The sequence below is a fragment of the Schistocerca gregaria genome, chromosome 8 (assembly GCF_023897955.1).
Source record: "Schistocerca gregaria isolate iqSchGreg1 chromosome 8, iqSchGreg1.2, whole genome shotgun sequence".
Lineage (NCBI taxonomy): Eukaryota > Metazoa > Arthropoda > Insecta > Orthoptera > Acrididae > Schistocerca > Schistocerca gregaria.
In genome coordinates this window covers 449,359,572-449,380,829 of record NC_064927.1, presented here as the reverse complement: position 1 = coordinate 449,380,829, position 21,258 = coordinate 449,359,572, and the positions used below count along the sequence as shown (strand labels likewise).

At 44.5% G+C, this 21,258-nt stretch overlaps 1 protein-coding gene across 2 annotated transcripts in view; it reads right to left on the bottom strand.

The window, feature by feature from the left end:
* Window positions 1-21,258, bottom strand: part of LOC126284319 (cytochrome P450 6k1-like) — a 90,139-nt gene that overhangs the window by 46,507 nt on the left and 22,374 nt on the right. For both annotated transcript variants that reach the window (XM_049983158.1, XM_049983156.1), the window contains exon 3: window positions 5,131-5,255. In XM_049983158.1, the coding sequence (XP_049839115.1) occupies window positions 5,131-5,255 (125 nt within the window). The remainder of the gene's footprint in view (window positions 1-5,130; window positions 5,256-21,258) is intronic.

The window sequence follows — 21,258 nt, the reverse complement described above, 5'->3', positions numbered from 1 at the left end:
GCATGAAAGCAGACATGTGCGCCCTGACCCTACGACGATATCGAGCCGCGCGTTGCTCAAGCACTGCCGATAGAGGCATGTAGCACACTCACAATGTTACGTATGCTTTCCTGACTCATGCTGGACGGATAGGACTACTGTGTCTAACATACAAATAAAATTGGATTTCTAAACGTACCGGTGGCAAGGAATTTTGAAATGGCCGTTAACATCTCGGGAGGTGTAATTGATTTTCCCGTCACTGTGTCGTGCTTCGTTAATTCATTTTGCACAAAGGTCCAATAAGAACTTGAACCATCTCTGCTCTTCCTCAGCTAACTCTGATACGAATATTCGTCGCTAAAGCTTTTCGAAGAAATGTCAGGCATCCTCACTGCTCCACCAGCGAATCCAGTTTCCTCTCTAAATGACCGTTTTACTCTTTCCGTACCGTTCATTGCCATGGTGCGGCCACAGAGAAAGCAAGAAATACTGATTTCCTTTTAGCACTCACCACCGCGACAGTTTGTTCTCTGTACATTCAGTAGTGACGTGCACTTTATGGTACGTCTGACCGCAAGCGTTTTTTCAGTTCGGTTTAGCATTAACGAAATTATAAACGAGCACAAGTATGCATGTGTCTGTCATTAGGATAACCGATCTCAATCTGGCCATTTCGCTCTCCTAGCAGGTATTTTCACTTCTTGAGCAGGTGACAGAACAAAAAGGTGTGGCAGGGAGGGGATACATGCTTACTAAATGTTAGTACAATTATACATGACATCTGAAACCAATACATTTTAAATACGACAAAAATAATTTAAAACACACAAGAATGAAAATGTTTGCAAATGAATTTTTTGTATCAGTTAAACTCTTTGACAAGCCGTTTTCAGAGGCCGGCGCACGAAGTGAACGAATTTGGACTGAGACAGAGTCATGACACGGGTTTCTGCGAACAAATTCTGCATGGACTACACGTCTCCACTGTCTAACAATACCACCACTTGCAAAGTACTTTAGAAATCAGATTAATGATGTTGCTCACGCAGCATATGTTCGCTTTATCGGGCAACAACAAATTTATTGACTGTGGATGGTATCGTCAGAATGGAAATGATGAAGTCACTGTAAAAAAAGTCATAAATTTTGGCACTTACATTGAACGGATTCCCACGTAGATTTCGTCGAAGTTGTTATGGCTCATCTTGTTGATTCTAGGGTGATTCCACTTTGACTGCTAGAAGGTCCAGATCTGTATTTTAGCAATATTTGAAGACCTAACAAATGCGTTTTTCAGGAAATTCTTAATGATCAAACAATCCCAGATCAGAACAATGGTATGGTAGAAATAATTTTTGACTTGGTCTTCACGACCCACATTTTTATTAAACTTCTTTTAAATTCACATATACTTCTTCTTAATTGTCACATCACCAAGAAAACAGTTTTGTATCAATCTTCATATATTTAATTTCCACTTTAACCAAACACAAGACTTGACTGTTCTATTACAAAGCGAAATAACAACCTAACTTCTGCAAAGTGAAACAAAGACTATTCTGGGCGCATACGCGCCTAAACGGTTACAAGTAAGTCAAATATTGTGACAGTCTCACAGAAATGAATACACACAAGAACGATATCACTGTAATACATCGATTCATCGGAGTACCTATCCATTAACAAACCCAAATGTGAATATTTTCACAAAAATATGTCTGTTACATAGTAGTACGATATTACTGGTATCGAGAACTGGGGATGGAGTGCCGTAATGGTCACGTGAATAAAGGACCATTACAACTGCCTGATAAAAATGTTAAGCACCCATTAGGGGAGACGGAAACGAAATGAAACATTACGGGTTGAAAGGGTGTGTGATGTTATTTCGCCGGCCGGAGTGGCCAAGCTGTTCTAGGCGCTACAGTCTGGAACCGCGCGACCGCTACGGACGCAGGTTCGAATCGTACATCGGGCATGGATGTATGTGATGTCCTTAGGTTAGTTAGGTTTATGTAGTTCTAAGTTCTAGGGGACTGATGACCTCAGCACTTAAGTCCCATAGTGCTCAGAGCCATTTGAATCATTTGATGTTATTTCAGTGATTACAATATCCAGTCACATGTACAAAGAACTTGGCCAAACGACCCCATTTATCAGTATGACGTTGCACCCTCTATGATATGGATCCCTGCACTAATTGGGGTAGGAAGGTTGTCAGAAAACAGTTTTATCGTTTTCTGAGGCAACCTGGCCCAAGGCTGTTATGACTGGTCCTTGGTATTCTCGATACTTGCAATGGGATGGAGTTGACATCCAAGCTGATACCGCACGTTTACTACCAGAGACAGATCTGTTGACCTTGCTGGCAACAGAAATGTCTCAACATCATGCAGACAGTTTACAGGAATCCTTGTCATGTGTGGACAACCACTTTCCTGTTGAAAAATGGCATTACCATACTGTCGCGTGAAAGGTAAAACATGAACACGAAGAATGTCCGACATTTACCATTATGTCATCAGAGATCCCTCAATTACTATCACGCATGATCTGCCCCATTGCTCCCCCCACCGTGACACCAAGAGTAAATCTTTGTGCCTCTCCAAAACAGGAAGAACGTGACCTCTCACTTGGTCGCCACCATACTCACCAATGACGGTTATCTGTAGTACAGCAGAACCATGATTCATCGCTGGACACATTGCAACACTATTCATCAGCAGTCCGTGTTTCCCAGTCACAGCATCATTCCAAATGTACGCTACACTGGAATGGTAATTCCATATTCCGGAAGCTGCTAGTGTGAGACCATTGTTGTGGGATGACACAGAATGCTCCGGGGAATCGATTACTTGTTCTTTAATGTGAGGCGCTGACGTGAAGGGACTACGACTTTCTTGGTGCACAGTACGGCAAATCTCCCCTGTGGTCAGACTTGGTCGACCGGAACCTCAGGGACGAGTATACCTGTCCTCGCACTTCCATCAAGTCCAACATCGCGCCACTCTGATCCCCACAAATCTCAATATTGCACGAATTGACCGTCCAACCAAAAGCAGACACAGAATGAGGCCCCCTTTCAAATTCTTTCAGGTGCTGGAAACACTGACTCCATGTCCTTCACAGTAATCACACAACGTCTGACGCTGTTCACGCAACTTGTACACTCCTGGAAATGGAAAAAAGAACACATTGACACCGGTGTGTCAGACCCACCATACTTGCTCCGGACACTGCGAGAGGGCTGTACAAGCAATGATCACACGCACGGCACAGCGGACACACCAGGAACCGCGGTGTTGGCCGTCGAATGGCGCTAGCTGCGCAGCATTTGTGCACCGTCGCCGTCAGTGTCAGCCAATTTACCGTGGCATACGGAGCTCCATCGCAGTCTTTAACACACGTAGCATGCCGCGACAGCGTGGACGTGAACCGTATGTGCAGTTGACGGACTTTGAGCGAGGGCGTATAGTGGGCATGCGGGAGGCCGGGTGGACGTACCGCCGAATTGCTCAACACGTGGGGCGTGAGGTCTCCACAGTACATCGATGTTGTCGCCAGTGGTCGGCGGAAGGTGCACGTGCCCGTCGACCTGGGACCGGACCGCAGCGACGCACGGATGCACGCCAAGACCGTAGGATCCTACGCAGTGCCGTAGGGGACCGCACCGCTACTTCCCAGCAAATTAGGGACACTGTTGCTCCTGGGGTATCGGCGAGGACCATTCGCAACCGTCTGCATGAAGCTGCGCTACGGTCCCGCACACCGTTAGGCCGTCTTCGGCTCACGCCCCAACATCGTGCAGCCCGCCTCCAGTGGTGTCGCGACAGGCGTGAATGGAGGGACGAATGGAGACGTGCCGTCTTCAGCGATGAGAGTCGCTTCTGCCTTGGTGCCAATGATGGTCGTATGCGTGTTTGGCGCCGTGCAGGTGAGCGCCACAATCAGGACTGCATACGACCGAGGCACACAGGGCCAACACCCGGCATCATGGTGTGGGGAGCGATCTCCTACACTGGCCGTACTCCTCTGGTGATCGTCGAGGGGACACTGAATAGTGCACTGTACAACCAAACCGTCATCGAACCCATCGTTCTACCATTCCTAGACCGGCAAGGGAACTTGCTGTTCCAACAGGACAATGCACGTCCACATGTATCCCGTGCCACCCAACGTGCTCCAGAAGGTGTAAGTCAACTACCCTGGCCAGCAAGATCTCCGGATCTGTCCCCCATTGAGCATGTTTGGGACTGTATGAAGCGTCGTCTCACGCGGTCTGCACGTCCAGCACGAACGCTGGTCCAACTGAGGCGCCAGGTGGAAATGGCATGGCAAGCCGTTCCACAGGACTACATCCAGCATCTCTACGATCGTCTCCATGGGAGAATAGCAGCGTGCATTGCTGCGAAAGGTGGATATACACTGTACTGGTGCCGACATTGTGCATGCTCTGTTGCCTGTGTCTAAGTGCCTGTGGTTCTGTCAGTGTGATCATGTGATGTATCTGACCCCAGGAATGTGTCAATAAAGTTTCCCCTTCCTGGGACAATGAATTCACGGTGTTCTTATTTCAATTTCCAGGAGTGTATATCAAGCAGGCCTGGTAACAACACTAAACATGAACAACAGGAATAAGTGACTGCACCTTGCAGGATACAAAAAAGGGCTGATGGATATGTAACACTGAGATGTACTCACATTGAGTACCTCTTGTGGTGGAAACAGGCCTTTGGCTAGAACAGAGCCTAACTCAAAAGGTATTGTTTCTTCTATACACATGTTTTGGGACATTCCAGTTTTGACCAGTATGTACTATTGTCTGTGAGAGCATGGGACGTTTAGTGTGTCGGTCCTGCAGCTTATCTTCATGAACATAAGGCAAACACACAGAGACAACATTATAAAATATGCTGGAGAAATATGGATATCTGCAGCTGAAAATTGTTAAGTCATGCAAGAGTCCTTCATTCAACAGGGGATCTCAAAATAGCTGTTGAATATTGATATTGTTCGTTTTGGACAACTATAGGTCACATGCACATTAAATTCCATGTTTTTCTTTATTCATTCATATCATAGCAATCTTCAAATACGGTAATATAATACAAACAACAGTAGTGATAACATTGAAAAAAGCTGCCATACCTTCTTTCGTAGCTGCTGTCAGATGTTCAACCAAGTCCCGTCCACACTCTTCAACCAGCTGGAACATGCGCTTCATCTTACCGGAGGTGAAACCTGGTGTCATCACACTACGTAATGTCTTCCACCTGTAGAAGGAGACTCATCTTTACTCCACTTCCATATGTACCTCATCAGATTGTACAGGGAGCTTCAAAGTGGGTATACAGGTTTCAGGGCTTTGCAGCATTCGTTACTTTCACTTTATAATGTTAAATAATATGTCAAATGAAAGATCAACTCAAACAGTTTTTCTTACAAGCGTTCAATGTGATCACTATTTTTCACACATCAAATCGACAGGCGAGTTCTTCCCAAGCAGTGAGCAGTGTGTCTGGACTATTGTTGCGACAATGCTATTTCTAGAGTCTGGTAGATCAACTGGTGGCGGAGGCACATACACATGATTCTTTGTGAATCCTCAAAGATAAATGGATGTGGAGGTCATCCGGCCCCTTAAGGCCAATACAGCAGTCGGGTACAAAGTCGTTTAACCAAACGCATACTGAGTTATGCCAGGGACCGGCGCACCATCTTGCTGCCAAATTAAGTTCTGTTTCACCTTCTTTCAGATGAGGAAAGAGCCATAGTTCTAGCGTATCAAGATGAAAAACAACAGTTACAGTTGCTTCACCGGAAAAGAAAGGTCCATAAATTGTCCAGGCCGCGCGGTTTGAAGCGGCATGTCACGGACTGCACGGCCCCTCCTGCCGGAGGTTCGAGTCCTCCCTCGGGCGTGGGTGTGCATGTTGTTCTTAGCATAAGTTAGTTTAAGTAGTGTGTTAATCTAGGTACAGATGACCTTAGCAGTTTGGTTCCTTAGGAATTCACACACATTTGAAATTTTCCGCCGGGATATGGCCGGAAACACATTCGATTTAGGAAGGTCTCGTTGCAGTTGTAGGCCTACTGTCTCATGGCGATTTGCTGTCTCTCAGATGTTCACATTACGTGTGTTTAGATTTCCACTTAGGTGAAATGTGCATTCATGATTCATCTCTGAAGACGACACGATATATATATCGCCGTGCAGCAATATTTCTTTTGAAAAGTTGGCACGTCTTTAGGCTCTAGAGATTGTAACAACTGGAAACTATAAGCACATATATTAAAAAACTAAAAATCTGCCTCGATTGCGAATAAAGCACCTAGTGTTAAGCCAGGTTCCGGCGTAGATAACTACACCTACTTCAGAACAACAATAAAACCCACAAGTGCCTAAGAAGACCTTTGTCAATGATTAAAAGAACACCGTAGATATACATTTATAAACGAAAAGAAAAGGAAAACACAAACAGTACATGTGTACGAAGCCAAAACTACTACTAAACTTAATAGTGTACGCTCCACCTCACACCGGCCTATGTTCGATGGGCCATGACCCGCCATAAACTACAGCTACAAATGGTCGCTCACTTACAAGTCCGACCCGCTACCTATGCACATGCGCAAGACAAGGGAAGTTACTTGAATGCGAATACGAGTACGAGAAAGTTTATACGTGGGTCGAGGCTAAATAGCCCATATATTCCCAACCATGGATCAACGTATATCAAAAAATGGAATGGATAGAATAAGTGACGAGCTAAATAGGAGATGAAACCTAAAAATAACCGCACACGGTTGCTTATGCTAGGGAAGAAACATATATGAAGTTACCTATGACAACAGGAGGAACTCTTAAAAACTATACCTAAAGCCAGTAGTTAGCCGGGGGAGGGGGGGGGGAGGGGGGGGCTGAGGGGACGTAATGACGTAATCTAAAGACGTCGTGGTAATAAAGATATAGGGATAAAACGTGAGGTGTTCAACGGGCTAAAATCACCTTCATCGTAAAAGGAAAATGAGTATAAAAGAAATGAACAGCTTGACCAACCGCGCTCGCCAATCAGCGCACGCAGGTGAAAATCCCCAAATCATCAGATTTACAAGTATGAAGAACGAATTAAAGATGTGAAACATTCAAAAAAAATTCTGTTTCTTAGTAGAAGTTGGTCCTTTTAATCATTGACAAAGGTCTTCTTAGGCACTTGTGGGTTTTATTGTTATGAAGAAGGTGTAGTTATCTACGCCGAAACCTGGGTCAACACAAGGTGCTTTTTTCGCAATCGAGGCGGGTTTTTAGTTTTTTAATATATAACCAACGATTGCTGACGCGCTGCGATATTGAAGGCTCTTACATAATGACACAGCTGTAAGCATCTCCTTAAAAGTCTGCACACAGACATCACTGGAACTGCTATCTTACGACTAGCCCTCCGAACAGATTTATTGGGACTACGCATGAAAAACTCACTCGTTCAACACGTTCTTCAGTCACTCTTGGTCGTTCCATGATCTTTCTTTTGCGTGCAGGTATACATACGAAACTGAGTTGCCCTTTCATTTGATGTATCATTTATAACTGTAAGTTGAATGAGATACATACTGCAAAGCCTCAAAACCGGTATTTTGATTTTGAAACACCATGTACTTCTGAACAAATAACGAGGAGGAGGTGTCAAAGACACTCACCAGCATTTGACCCGTTTTGCCTTATATTCAGTTCACTCTTCTATATTGCCATGTATAGCTTCAAGCATTGACGCGAAACACTTCACGAGCTCGTGTGTCAATGTTTAATTTGCATAACAAAATATAGGAAACGCTCTAGGCGTTCAGAAATATGGAGCACATACTTATCGTTATTTTTACATAGGATAAGTGCACTATTTGTACTGTCTTAGGTGCCCCCATTCCTCCAAAAGCAGTGTGGCTACGTGGAAGAAGGATAGGAGGGAGAGAGGGAGAGAAGGCATGAAGAAGCTGGCAACAGTTCAGAAGATGTGGCAAGTACACAGACTATGTCAGGAACAGAGTGTCACGCTGAATCACATTATCAGAATTCACGAAGAACAAGTAGTCTACACACAAGCTGCACTTAATGAAGATGCTGAAATGTGGACCACAGGAAAAGAAAAATAAGGTGTGGAAAGATTAGAGAGACACTTCATTAATTCTCTGTGTGTCTTGTATTTAAGATAATTATCTACATGTTATCCAAGAAACTTAACACCTACTTCTTGTATTTCATTGTTTGAGTAGACTATTTTTAAAGCTTTCGGAGCTCTGTAACAAGCACTAATTATATATTATACACAGTTTTGCCTAAATTTAACGATTCTCTTTTTTTGCCTTGACATATATATTAATGTTTTTAAGGATTTCATTAGCTTTCCTTTCTATGAGAGGGTCTTTTAACATCTACAACAGGCATAAAATTTACAGTTTCTGACAATTCAAGCAGAAGGTGATTTATGTATAGTAAACCAGAAATGACAGTGAACTCAGAATAGAACCTATGGTACACCAAATTCCAAGTGTTCAGGGCTTAGGTGGGAATTTCAGTGATTTTTGCGTTACAAAGTCATCTTCGTCATTACAGTCGACAAGTACGCTGTATTAAATTGAAAGTATATAGAAACACACTGAAATTAAATGCATTAGCGAAAGGAAAGTCTTTTTATTGTTTTAATTATGAAAGTTGCAGAAAATATAACTTCAAAGAAACAGAAAAAAGTGCAGTGCTGTTCCACAGGGTAAAATTGAAATTCAAGTTCTTCGAAGGGTATAACTTGTCCCTCTTACATTAGACCTCTCATTATCTTATGCAGGGGATAGGCAAAATAATGTGAACAGTGGTAGTAATGGGATAGTTGTGTCTGACTGTCAACAAAGCAGGTAAGGCAGGTGTCGTGCTGGACACTGCGTGTTCAGTACGGACTAGGAATCAGTGCCGGTTGTTTACTAGTAGGGCACACTTGGTATTTGCATTCATAGGCCGAGGTCGACGTGCAATGAAAGACTTAACAGAGTTCCAGAGAGGGAAGACTGTGGAGGCCCGATTAGCTGGAGCATCAGTAACCAAGAAAGACAACTTATTGAATGTTTCAAGAGCAACTGTTTCAACAGTCGTGACAGCCTACCCAAAACATGGAAAGACATCATCTTGTAAACGTTATAGTGGGCACAAATCAAAACTAAATGGCAGAGATGGTCGTGCGCTAACACGAATTCTGTCAAAACAACACAAAACTAGGGTGGCTAAAGTGACTGCAGAGCTCAATAGTCATCTTTGAGACCTCGTATCTATCGGCACTGTGCGCCCAGAACTCCATGAAACGAATATTCATGGACGAGCTGCTATACCACTAGTGACGACAACCAACGCAAACAAGGGTAAAACATGGCGTCAGGAACATATATGCTAGACGGCTGATCAGTGGAAACACGTCATATGATCCAACGTTTTCGTTATTTCCAACATCGGGACCCGTTTACGTCTGGAAAGCGCCAAAAGGAGCCTACAAATACTGATTGCTCGATTCAAGCGGTTAAGCATGGAGGTGGAAGTGTGACGATGTGGGCAGCCATATCATGGTACTCTGGTGGTCTTATTACTCTCAAAGGCCGTGTTACAACCAACGATTACGCGAACATTTAAGGTCAACAGGTGCGCCCCATGATTCAAATGTTGTTCCCCAGCAATGATGCCATATTTCAGATCGGCAATGCACTCATTCAAACAGCCAGAACAGTAAAATCGTGGTGTGATGAGCATGCTACTGAACTGCAATGTCTTCCCAGGTCAGCACAGTCCCCAGACTTTAACATCATCGAACTCTTGTTGGCGGTATTGAAGCAGAGACTCCAGAGCAGATATCCGCCTCGCTCGTCAGTACAGGAGTTAGAAAAGGTTCTGATCGAAGAGTGACATAAGGTTCCACTGGAGACTATACAATGTCAGTATTCCAAGAAGAATCACAGCTGTATTACAGGCGAATGCGGTTCCAACTCCTTCTTAATAAATCATTCCCACGTGAGCAAAGGTGTTCACATTATTTTGTCTATCCAATGTACATTTCAGAGCCTCGTTTCTCTGATTTTATTTTCCTATAAATACACTACTGGCCATTAAAATTGCTACACCACGAAGATGACGTGCTACAGACGCGAAATTTTACCCACAGGAAGAAGATACTGTGATATGCAAATGATTAGCTTTTCAGAGCACTCACACAAGGTTGGCGCCGGTGGCGACACCTACAGCGTGCTGACATGAGGAAAGTTTCCTACCGATTTCTCATACACAAACAGCAGCTGACCGGCGTTGCCTGGTGAAACGTTGTTGCGATGCTTCGTGTAAGGAGGAGAAATGCGTAGCATCACGTTTCCGACTTTGATAACGGTCGTATTGTAGCCTTTCGCGATTTCGGTTTATCGTATCGCGACATTGCTGCTCGCGTTGGTCGATAGCCAATGACTGTTAGCAGAATATGGAATCAGTGGGTTCTGGAGGGTAATAGGCACGCCATGCTGGATCCCAACGGCCCCGTATTACTAGCAGTCGAGATGACAGGCATCTTATCCACATGGCTGTAACGGATCGTGCAGCCACGTCTCGATCCCTGAGTCAACAGACGGGGACGTTTGCAAGACAACAGCCATCTGCACGAACAGTTCGACGACGTTTGCAGTAGCGGAGACCGTGGCTGCGGTTACCCTTGACGCTACATCACAGACAGGAGCGCCTGCGATGGTGTACTCAACGACGAACCTGGGTGCACGAATGGCAAAACGTCATTTTTTCGGATGAATCCAGGTTCTGTTTACAGCATCATGATGGTCGCATCCGTGTTTGGCGACATCGCGGTGAACACACATTGGAAGCGTGTATTTGTCTTCGCCATACTAGCGTATCACCCGGCGTGATGGTATGGGGTGCCATTGGTTACACGGCTCGGTCACCTCTTGTTCGCATTGACGGCACTTTGAACAGTGGGCGTCACATTTTAGATGTGTTACGATCCGTGGCTCTACTCTTCATTCGATCCCTGCGAAACCCAACATTTCAGCAGGATAATGCACGACCGCGCGTTGCAGGTCCTGTACTGGCCTTTCTGGATACAGAAAATGTTCGACTGCAGTCCTGGCCAGCACATTCTCCAGATTCCTCGACCAATTTGGGTTGAAAGAATGCGGATCTTGTTGTGGGACATCGTGGAATATTCCCGCTTTAGTAATTGTTGTTCGATGAAGTTCCGATAGGTGGCGACGATGTACGTATCCTTCAAAATGGCGTTTGGCGGAAAACAAGACCATCGCAGATATTCATAGACTCTTGCAGAATGTCCACGTAGACCTGGCAGTGAACAAAAGCACGGTGAGTCGTTGGACGACGAGTCTGTCAACATAGCAACAAGATCGTGCAGAACTGTCCATACCCTTCGTGCCGTCCGGCCGCACACAGCTGTGTGGCTGCTTCAAAGTTTGGACGTACGGAAACTCTAGTTCGAGGTGATGCAAACGAACTTCTCCATGAGATCGCAAGGCCTCATACAAGTCTGCGGCCCGAGAGCGACTCACGAGCTTGTTCTTCCTCATCCACCTTGCAACCCGGATCTCGCACCTTTCGACTTGCGTCTGCTTTACCCAATGGAGAATACACTCTGCGGGAAACAGTACGTTGGTGAAGGAGAGGATAATAATGCAGTAAGAAATTTGCTCCAACGTCGACCAGTGGAGTGGCACCATGCAGGCACACACGCCCTCCCAGTAATGTGGTGGAGAGCCGATGCATTGAACGGATATTATGTTTTCAAAATAGGGAAAATAGGGTCTTGTGGCCAAAAGAGTGGGGAATAATATAGTGTATTATTATCCCGAATAAAACCCACCTGCTTTCAGAAAAAAGTGTTGCATTACTTACTGAGCGCCCTTCGTAATTCAAAACCGCAACCATTGGTTCCATCAATATGAATACCTCCACTATGATACTTTTCAGCATTTCGGCTTGAGAACTGTTCGTAACAATGAGCACAAAGACTTCTTTTGCGGGGAGTGATGCCTTAGGCTACTTAGATCTTGTAGTTTGTAAAATAACACACAGAGGTGACCGCTTGTATTGATACATTTTACTTTACGTCTCGTGACATCTGAACGTGAATTATTGTGTTGCTGAATGTTACATAAGCCGTTTTTGCTACCAGATGGATTCTCTCTAACTTAGAAGTAAGAGAAGTGTCTTACTTTGTCGTTACTGCATGGAGCTGAACTCTGTTGATATTTCTTTCAGTTTTCGTCATGCCTTAATGACTTCCAACATTCTGATGACCCACATGAGTAGTCAAATATTGATTTTGCAGCTACAATCTCCAGTCTTGGTCACTTCCTTGCTGCTAGAACAGACACGTAGTCTATTTTATTACACCCTTGCGATTTCATGTGGCTTAAGCCCTTACTTTCAAGTACACAATGCCCTCAACGATAGTATACAAAGAAATGCCATGTGACACCTGAAGTACAGGGAGTTTCAGAAAGAATGACTTGATTTTGGACGATAATTATTACGAAATATGACGACAAGGAAATGTGTGTTGTCTAATTGTACGTGGCCTAGAGTTTCACAAAATCATCGTTAGATGTAAGTCAATGCGTCTTCTAGGTTTGCAGTCAGCCAGAAGTAAGACGGTGTCCGCTCAACAAAAGACATGTTGTGTGCTGCGGTTTGCAAAGAGTGACTCAATTATTTAGGTCCAGCGTGCTTTTCGTCGGCCGTTTGGCACTGATCTGCCTGCACACAAAAATAATCGTCGTCGGTATAGCCAGTTTGAAGAAAATGGTTCAAATGGCTATGAGAACTATGGGACTTAACTTCTGAGGTCACCAGTCCCGTAGAACTTAGAACTGCTTAAAACTAACTAACCTAAGGACATCACACACATCCATGCCCGAGGCAGGATTCGAACCTGCGGCCGTAGCGGTCGCGCGGTTCCAGACTGTAGCGCCTAGAACCGCTCGGCCACCTCGGTCGGCCCAGTTTGAAGAGACAGGATACTTGTGCAAAGGTGAGTCCGGGCCGACCTCGCACTTCTGATGACATGGTGGAAAATTTTCAGCATACGTTCAGACGCAGCCCACGAAAGTCTACTCGCCGCGCAAGCAGAGAACTGGCAATACCTCATACGACCGCCTGTCGAACGTTAAGGCGTCGTTTGGTGTGTAAACCGTATAGACTACAATTCGTGCAAGTTCTTCGGGTTGGTGATAAAAGGAAACGGGCTGACTTCAGCAATGCACTGCTAGAGAACATTTTTACCACTATTAATTTTCAGTGATGAAGCAACATTTCATGTTAGCGAGAAAGTAAACTTACATAACGAGCGCATATGGAGACTCGTGAAACCTCATGACATTATTGAGCTCGAAAGAGACTCACCTAAAGTGGACGTTTTTTGTGCCAGTTCCCGCGAAAAAGTGTACGGCCCCTTCTTGTTTGAGGAAAACATAGTGACTGGAATGAGCTATTTTCAAATGCTGCAAAATTGGCTTTTGGGCTTCAGGGGTACGATAACTTCACTCGCCAACAGGGTGGAGATCCACCACGCAGGCACAACAACGTACGTCAGTTTCTCAATGACACCCTGTCTCAACGCTGGATAGGGCGCTCGGGACCCCGAGACATTGCCCTGCAATCTTTGCCTCCGAGATCGCCGGATATGACCCCATTGCGATTTTTTCTTGTCGGGATGTGTGCAGGAAAGCGTGTTCGTTCCCCCTCCCACACCTTTACTTCATGACACAGAAGAAGTGAAGAACAGGATAACAGCCGCCATAACTCCTGTAAAGGCAGACCCGTTGCGTAAAGTTTATGACGAATTTAGCTATCGTCTAGATGTTGCTCGTGCTGCTGCTAGTAGACACATAGTGCATTTGTAATATCATAGCTAAAAGTTTAAGATTTTGTGCGTATTTTACAATTTGTCTTATGTTTATAGTATGTTTTTATCAGTAATTATGGAGTTTTGAAACCAGGTCATTCTGTTTGAAACACCTTGTATAATACGATCCAGTTCTTTTACGATTCAGTTATGTTTCATTCAGTTCGCTACATCCAGTCCCTGAGTTTCTAGAAAAATGCAAATCAGTCTGCTCTGACGCGATGTCTCTACGGTTAGTGACCAAAACAGCATTTCTTAGCAGTGGCCGAAAGAACAGACAGCGGACAGTTTATTTTATTGCTGCAACTATGCTCTGATTCATATATGTTTCCTACATGACAGATGAAATTATAAATCTGTTGGGGATATATGAATAACATTCGAGGTTTGCCCGGAATATACGTATAAAAGTTGAATAATGTCTTTATGTTACAAGTTGCAGTCACCTCCAGGTGAGACTACAGCTGTAATCAAACCAATCAACGCTCAGTTCGAGTCAGAGCACTCTGGTGGGAGTGTGCGGGAGCTTGTTGACAGTTACCCTTTTTCACCTGCCGTCGGCATGGAGCTCTCTCTGATTGAGGAACAACGTGTCAACATCAAGTTTCTTGCAAAGCTAAGCAAGAATGTCCGTGATACATTTGAGTGTTTGAAACAGGTTTACGGAGACAATTCTCTGAAGAAACCAACCGTGAACAAGTGGTTAAAAAGGTTCCGGGATGGCCGAGAAGAAGTGAACGATGACCCTCGCCCAGGACCCCCGTTGACATCGAGTTCCGATGCAAATGTTGAACGAATTCGGGCTTGTGTTCGTAAATACCGTAGATTGACAGTCAGAATGATTGCTGACGAGCTGTCAATCCCCAAAACAATCGTTCACGAAATCCTGACACAAAAACTTGAAATGAAGAAATTGTGTGCGAAAATCGTACCGAAGCTCTTGACGCCAGAACAGAAAGCAAATAGGGTTGAGTGCTGTGATGATTGGTTGGAAGCAGAGGAACGAGGGGACTTTCTCAGTCGAGTCATCACTGGAGACGAGTCCTGGTTTTACGAATTCGATTTGGAGCTCAAATCTCAAAGCAAGGAATGGAAACCAGCAGGAGAACCGAGAACAAAAAAGTCGCGAAAATCAAGATCCTATGTGAAGACAATGTTGATTGTTGTCTTTGATTCTAGGGGCACTGTTCACAAGGAATTTGTCCCTCCCGGCCAGAGAGTGAACGTAAATTTTTACGTTGAACTTCTGACACGTCTCAGAGCTCGTGTGGCCCGAGTTCGACCGGAATTGGCAAAAGGGGGCAGGTGGATCCTTCATCACGACAATGCACTCGCTAACACGTCACTCGTTGTGCGCTAGTTTTTGGCCCGAAGCTCAATCACCGTGACAGACCACCCGCCTTACTCACCCGATTTAGCCCCGTGTGCCTTCTTCATGTTCCCGAAATGCAAAATGGTGCTTCGGGGGCGGCACTTGGGAGATGTGGAAGCCATCGAGGAGGAAACGACACGGCAACTGAAGACTTTCAGCAATGTTATCAACAGTGGAAACGGCGTTGGCAGAAGTGTATCGCGTCTCAGGTCGAGTACTTTGAAGGAGACCATATTGTAATACCTGAATAATTGTAAAATAAAGTTATTATTCAACTTTTATACGTATTTTCCATACAAACCTCGTACACTCTTGTTCAGAAAAACGTAACACCTAGGATGGCTACAGACAGGACGCTCATATTCACAGGACATATACGTAGCAGAAATGATTATCATTTGGAACATGTCGGCCCGCGGGTTCAAGGTCAACACTGATATCGCGGTGCCTGCGGTGCGGCATTAAAGATAGCATGTCTTATTCCTGCTTTTTCGTATTTAGAATTGCTTATTTTGCTGCTCTAGTTCCAACAGTTTTGGGTGCAGGTAGGAGTAAATGCCTATGCATTCCGATATACAGAACCATGGACCTTGCCGTTGGTGGGGAGGCTTGCGCGCCTCAGCGATACAGATAGCCGTATCGTAGGTGCAACCTCAACGGAGGGGTATCTGTTGAGAGGCCGGACAAACGTGTGGTTCCTGAAGAGGGGCAGCAGCTTTTTCAGTAGTTGCAAGGGCAACAGTCTGGATGATTGACTGATCTGGCCTTGTAACACTAACCAAAACGGGCTTGCTGTGCTGGTACTGCGAACGGCTGAAAGCAAGGGAAAACTACGGCCGTAATTTTTCCCGAGGGCATGCAGCTTTACTGTATGTTTGAATGATGATGGCGTCCTCTTGGATGAAATATTCCGAAGGTAAAATAGTTCCCCATACGGATCTCCGGGCGGGGACTACTCAAGAGGATGTCATTATCAGGAGAAAGGCTTTCTACGGATCGGAGCGTGGAATGTCAGATCACATAATCGGGCAGGTAGGTTAGAAAATTTAAAAAGGGAAATGGGTAGATTAAAGCTAGATATAGTGGGAATTAGTGAAGTTCGGTGGCAGGAGGAACAAGACTTTTGGTCAGGTGACTACAGAGTTATAAACACAAAATCAAATAGGGGTAATGCAGGAGTAGATTTAATAATAAATAGGAAAATTGGAATGCGGGTAAGCTACTACAAACAGCATAGTGAACGCATTATTGTGGCCAAGATAGATACGAACCCCACACCTACTACAGTAGTACAAATTTATATGCCAACTAGCTCTGCAGATGACGAAGAAATTGAAGAAATGTATGATGAAATAAAAGAAATTATTCAGGTAGTGGAGGGTGACGAAAATTTGATACTCATGGCTGACTGGAATTCGGTAGTAGGAAAAGGGAGAGAAGGGAACATAGCAGGTGAATATGGATTGGAACTAAGAAATGAAAGAGGAAGCCGCCTGGTAGAATTTTGCACAGAGTACAACTTAATCAAAGCTAACACTTGGTTTAAGAATCATGAAAGAAAGTTGTATACATGGAAGAACCCTGGAGATACTAAAAGGTATCAGATAGATTATATAATGGTAAGACAGAGATTTAGGAACCAGATTTTAAATTGTAAGACATTTCCTGGGGCAGATGTGGACTCTGACCACAATCTGTTGGTTATGACCTGTAGATTAAAACTGAAGAAATTGCAAAAAGATGGGAACTTAAGGAGATGGGACCTGCATAAACTGAAAGAACCAGAGGTTGTACAGAGTTTCAGGGAGAACATAAGGGAACAATTGACAGGAATGGGGGAAAGAAATACAGTAGAAAAAGAATGGGTAGCTTTGAGGGATGAAGTAGTAAAGGCAGCAAAGGATCAAGTACGTAAAAGAACGAAAATGGTTCAAATGGCTCTGAGCACTATGGGACTTAACATAGATAGTCATCAGTCCCCTAGACCTTAGAACTACTTAAACCTAACTAACCTAAAGACATAACATAACATCCAGCCATCACGAGGCAGAGAAAATCCAAGACCCCGCCGGGAATCGAACCCGGGAACCCGGGCGTGGGAAGCGAGAACGCTACCGCACGGTAAAAGAACGAGGGCTAGTAGAAATCCTTGGATAACAGAAGAAATATTGAATTTAATTGATGAAAGGAGAAAATATAAAAATGCAGTAAATGAAGCCGGCAAAAAGGAATACAAACGTCTCAAAAATGAGATCGACAGGAAGTGCAAAATGGCTAAGCAGGCATGGCTAGAGGACAAATGTAAGGGTGTAGAGGCTTTAGCTCACTAGGGGTAAGATAGATACTGCCTACAGGAAAATTAAAGAGACCTTTGGAAATAAGAGAACCACTCAGATTGAAACCCGGTTCTACGCAAAGAAGGGAAAGCAGAAAGGTGGAAGGAGTATATAGAGAGTCTATACAAGGGCGATGTACTTGAGGACAGTATTATGGAAATGGAAGAGGATGTAGATGAAATGCGAGATACGATACTGCGTGAAGAGTTTGACAGAGCACTGAAAGACATGAGTTGAAACAAGGCCTCCGGAGTAGACAACATTGCATTGGAACTACTGACGGCCTTGGGAGAGCCAGTCCTGACAAAACTCTACCATCTGGTGAGCAAGACGTATGAAACAGGCGAAATACCCGCAGACTTCAAGAAGAATATAATAATTCCAATCCCAAAGAAAGCAGGTGTTGACAGATGTGAAAATTACCGAACAATCAGTTTAAGAAGCCACAGCTGCAAAATACTAACACGAATTCCTTACAGATGAATTTAAAGAACTAGTAGAAGCCGACCTCGGGGAAGATCAGTTTGGATTCCGTAGAAATACTGGAACACGTAAGGCAATTCTGACCTTACTACGTATCTTAGAAGAAAGATTAAGGAAAGGCAAACCTACGTTTCTAGCATTTGTAGACTTAGAGAAAGGTTTTGACAACGTTGACTGGAATACTCTCTTTCAAATTCAAAAGGTGGCAGGGGTAAAATACAGGGAGCGAAAGGCTATTTACAATTTGTACAGAAACCAGATGTCAGTTATAAGAATCGAGGGGCATGAAAGGGAAGCAGTTGTAGGGAAGGGAGTGAGACAGGGTGGTAGCCTCTCCCCGATGTTATTCAATCTGTATACTGAGCAAGCAGTAAAGGAAACAAAAGAAAAATTCGGAGTAGGTATTAAAATCAATGGAGAAGAAATAAAAACTTTGAGGTTCGCCGATGACATTGTAATTCTGTCAGACACAGCAAAGGACTTGGAAGGGCAGTTGAATGGAATGGGTAGCGTCTTGAAAAGAGGATATAAGATGAACATCAACAAAAGCAAAACGAGGATAATGGAATGTAGTCGAATTAAGTCGGGTGATGCTGGGGGAATTAGATTAGGAAATGAGACACTTAAAGTAGTAAAGGAGTTTTGCTGAAGCCCACTGAGCAAAATTACGCAAATACGGATCGGTTGATCCAGTGAACTATATATACATAGTTTTGGCGGCCACAGAAGTTTGGGACACATTACGGAACGCCTAGGAAAATGGTAGCCTTACAAGTAAAGTCAGATTACTCTGTAAATAACCACTCGGCTGGGTAGGTGCAAGAACGCGGACGAGTGCGTTAACAAGGTAAGATCTATATCGAATCGTATAAGGAATATTGAGTTTGAGACTCCAATGAATGGAGAGACACATTATTGCTAGCAGGACTGGCGAAAAATATGTACCCATGGGTATGGTATTAGAAAGCTCAGGCATAACGATTACAGGAGACAGCGTGAAAGTGAAGATCCTGCAGGATGTGAAAAATATGTTAGCGTCCCTTACTTCGGAAAAGGAAACAATTGCAGCACATTAGCAAGAAAATCAAGACACTAGTCAACTGCTACAACTGCCAGGAGATGGGTCACACCGCATCCCAATGCCACCAAAGGTCAAGTACAAAAGAAAAAGGAATAATGCCAATAGTTCAGGGAGGAGAACGGTTAATCAAGCTAATGCACTCTCCATTTATTATTTTGGAGAAGCGAGTGATAGAGAACCAGAATAGATATTAGTTTCAGGAGCATCAGTGCTTATTATTAGAGGCAACACAGATCTTTATGATGTTACTAACGAAGCATATGTGTGTACACCTCCGTCCCGATACTTGAGTGGTCAGTGCGATGGACTGTCATGCCAAGGGGCCTGGGTTCGATTCCCAGCTGTGTCGAGGATTTTCTCCACTCAGGAATTAGGTGTTGTGTTGTCTTCATCATCTCATCCCCATCGACGCGCAAGTCGCCGAAGTGGCGTCAACTCTAAAGACCTCCCGACGCGAGGCCCTAACCACACATTTCCATTTCCAAGTGCCGAGTTTTCTGGGGTACTCTAGGAAATGTTTCCCCTTTAACCTTTAGGTTCTCAGAGGAAGAAAAGCTACATTTTATTTATAAATACACTACTGGCCATTAAAATTGCTACACCAAGATGAAATGCAGATGACAAACGGGTATTCATTGGACAAATATGTTATACTAGAACTGACATGTGATTACATTTTCACGCAATTTGAGTGCATAGATCCTGAGAAATCAGTACCCAGAATAACCATCTCTGGCCGTAATAACGGCCTTAATACGCCTGGACATTGAGTCAAACAGAGCTTGAATGGCGTGTACAGGTACAGCTGGCCATTCGGCTTCGACACGATATCACAGTTCATCAAGAGTAGTGACTGGCGTATTGTGACGAGCCAGTTGCTCGGCCACCATTGACCAGACGTTTGCAGTTGGTGAGAGATCTGGAGAATGTGCTGACCAGGGCAGCAGTCGAACATTTTCTGTATCCAGAAAGGCCCGTACAGGACCTGCAACATGCGGTCGTGTATGCTGAAATGTAGGGTTTGGCGGGGATCGAATGAAGAGTAGAGCCACGCATCGTAACACATCTAAAATGTGAGGCCCACGGTTCAAAGTGCCGTCAATGCGAACGAGAGGTGACCGAGACGTGTAACCAATGGCACCCACCCCATACCATCACGCCGGGTGATACGCTAGTATGGCGAAGACGAATACACGCTTCCAATGTGTGTTCACCGCGATGTCGCCAAACACGGATGCGACCATCATGATGCTGTAAACAGAACCTGGATTCATCCGAAAAAATGACGTTTTGCCATTCGTGCACCCAGGTTCGTCGCTGAGTACACCATCGCAGCCGCTCCTGTCTGTGATGTAGCGTCCAGGGTAACCACAGCCATGGTCTTCGAGCTGATAGTCCATGCTGCTGCAAACGTCGTCGAACTGTTCGTACAGATGGTTGTTGTCTTGCAAACGTCCCCATCTGTTGACGCAGGGATGCGGATAAGATGCCTGTCATCTCGACTGCTAGTGATACGAGGCCGTTGAGATCGAGCACGGCGTTCCGTAGTACCCTCCTGAATCCACCGATCCATATTCTACTAACAGTCATTGGATCTTGACCAAAGCGAGCAGCAATGTCGCGATACGATAAACCGCAATCGCGATAGGCTACAATCCGACCTTTATCAAAGTAGGAAACGTGATGGTACGCATTTCTCCTCCTTACGTTTCACCAGGCAACGCCGGTCAACTGCTGTTTGTGTATGAAAAATCGGTTGGAAACTTTCCTCATGTCAGCACGTTGTAGGTGTCGCCACCGGCGCCAACCTTGTGCAAATGCTATGAAAAGCTAATCATTTGCATATCACAGCATCTTCTTGCTGTCAGTTAAACTTAGCGTCTGTAGCACGTCATCTTTGTGGTGTAGCAATTTTAATGGCCAGTAGTGTATATAATATTAAAATCATACATCAATGACATTACTAGCAAAAGCACATAACTATATTAGATTTCGTCTATATCTGGGGCATTTATAAATGGTCTATTGGTATTCCTTTCAGGTGCATTGCAGCCAATCCTA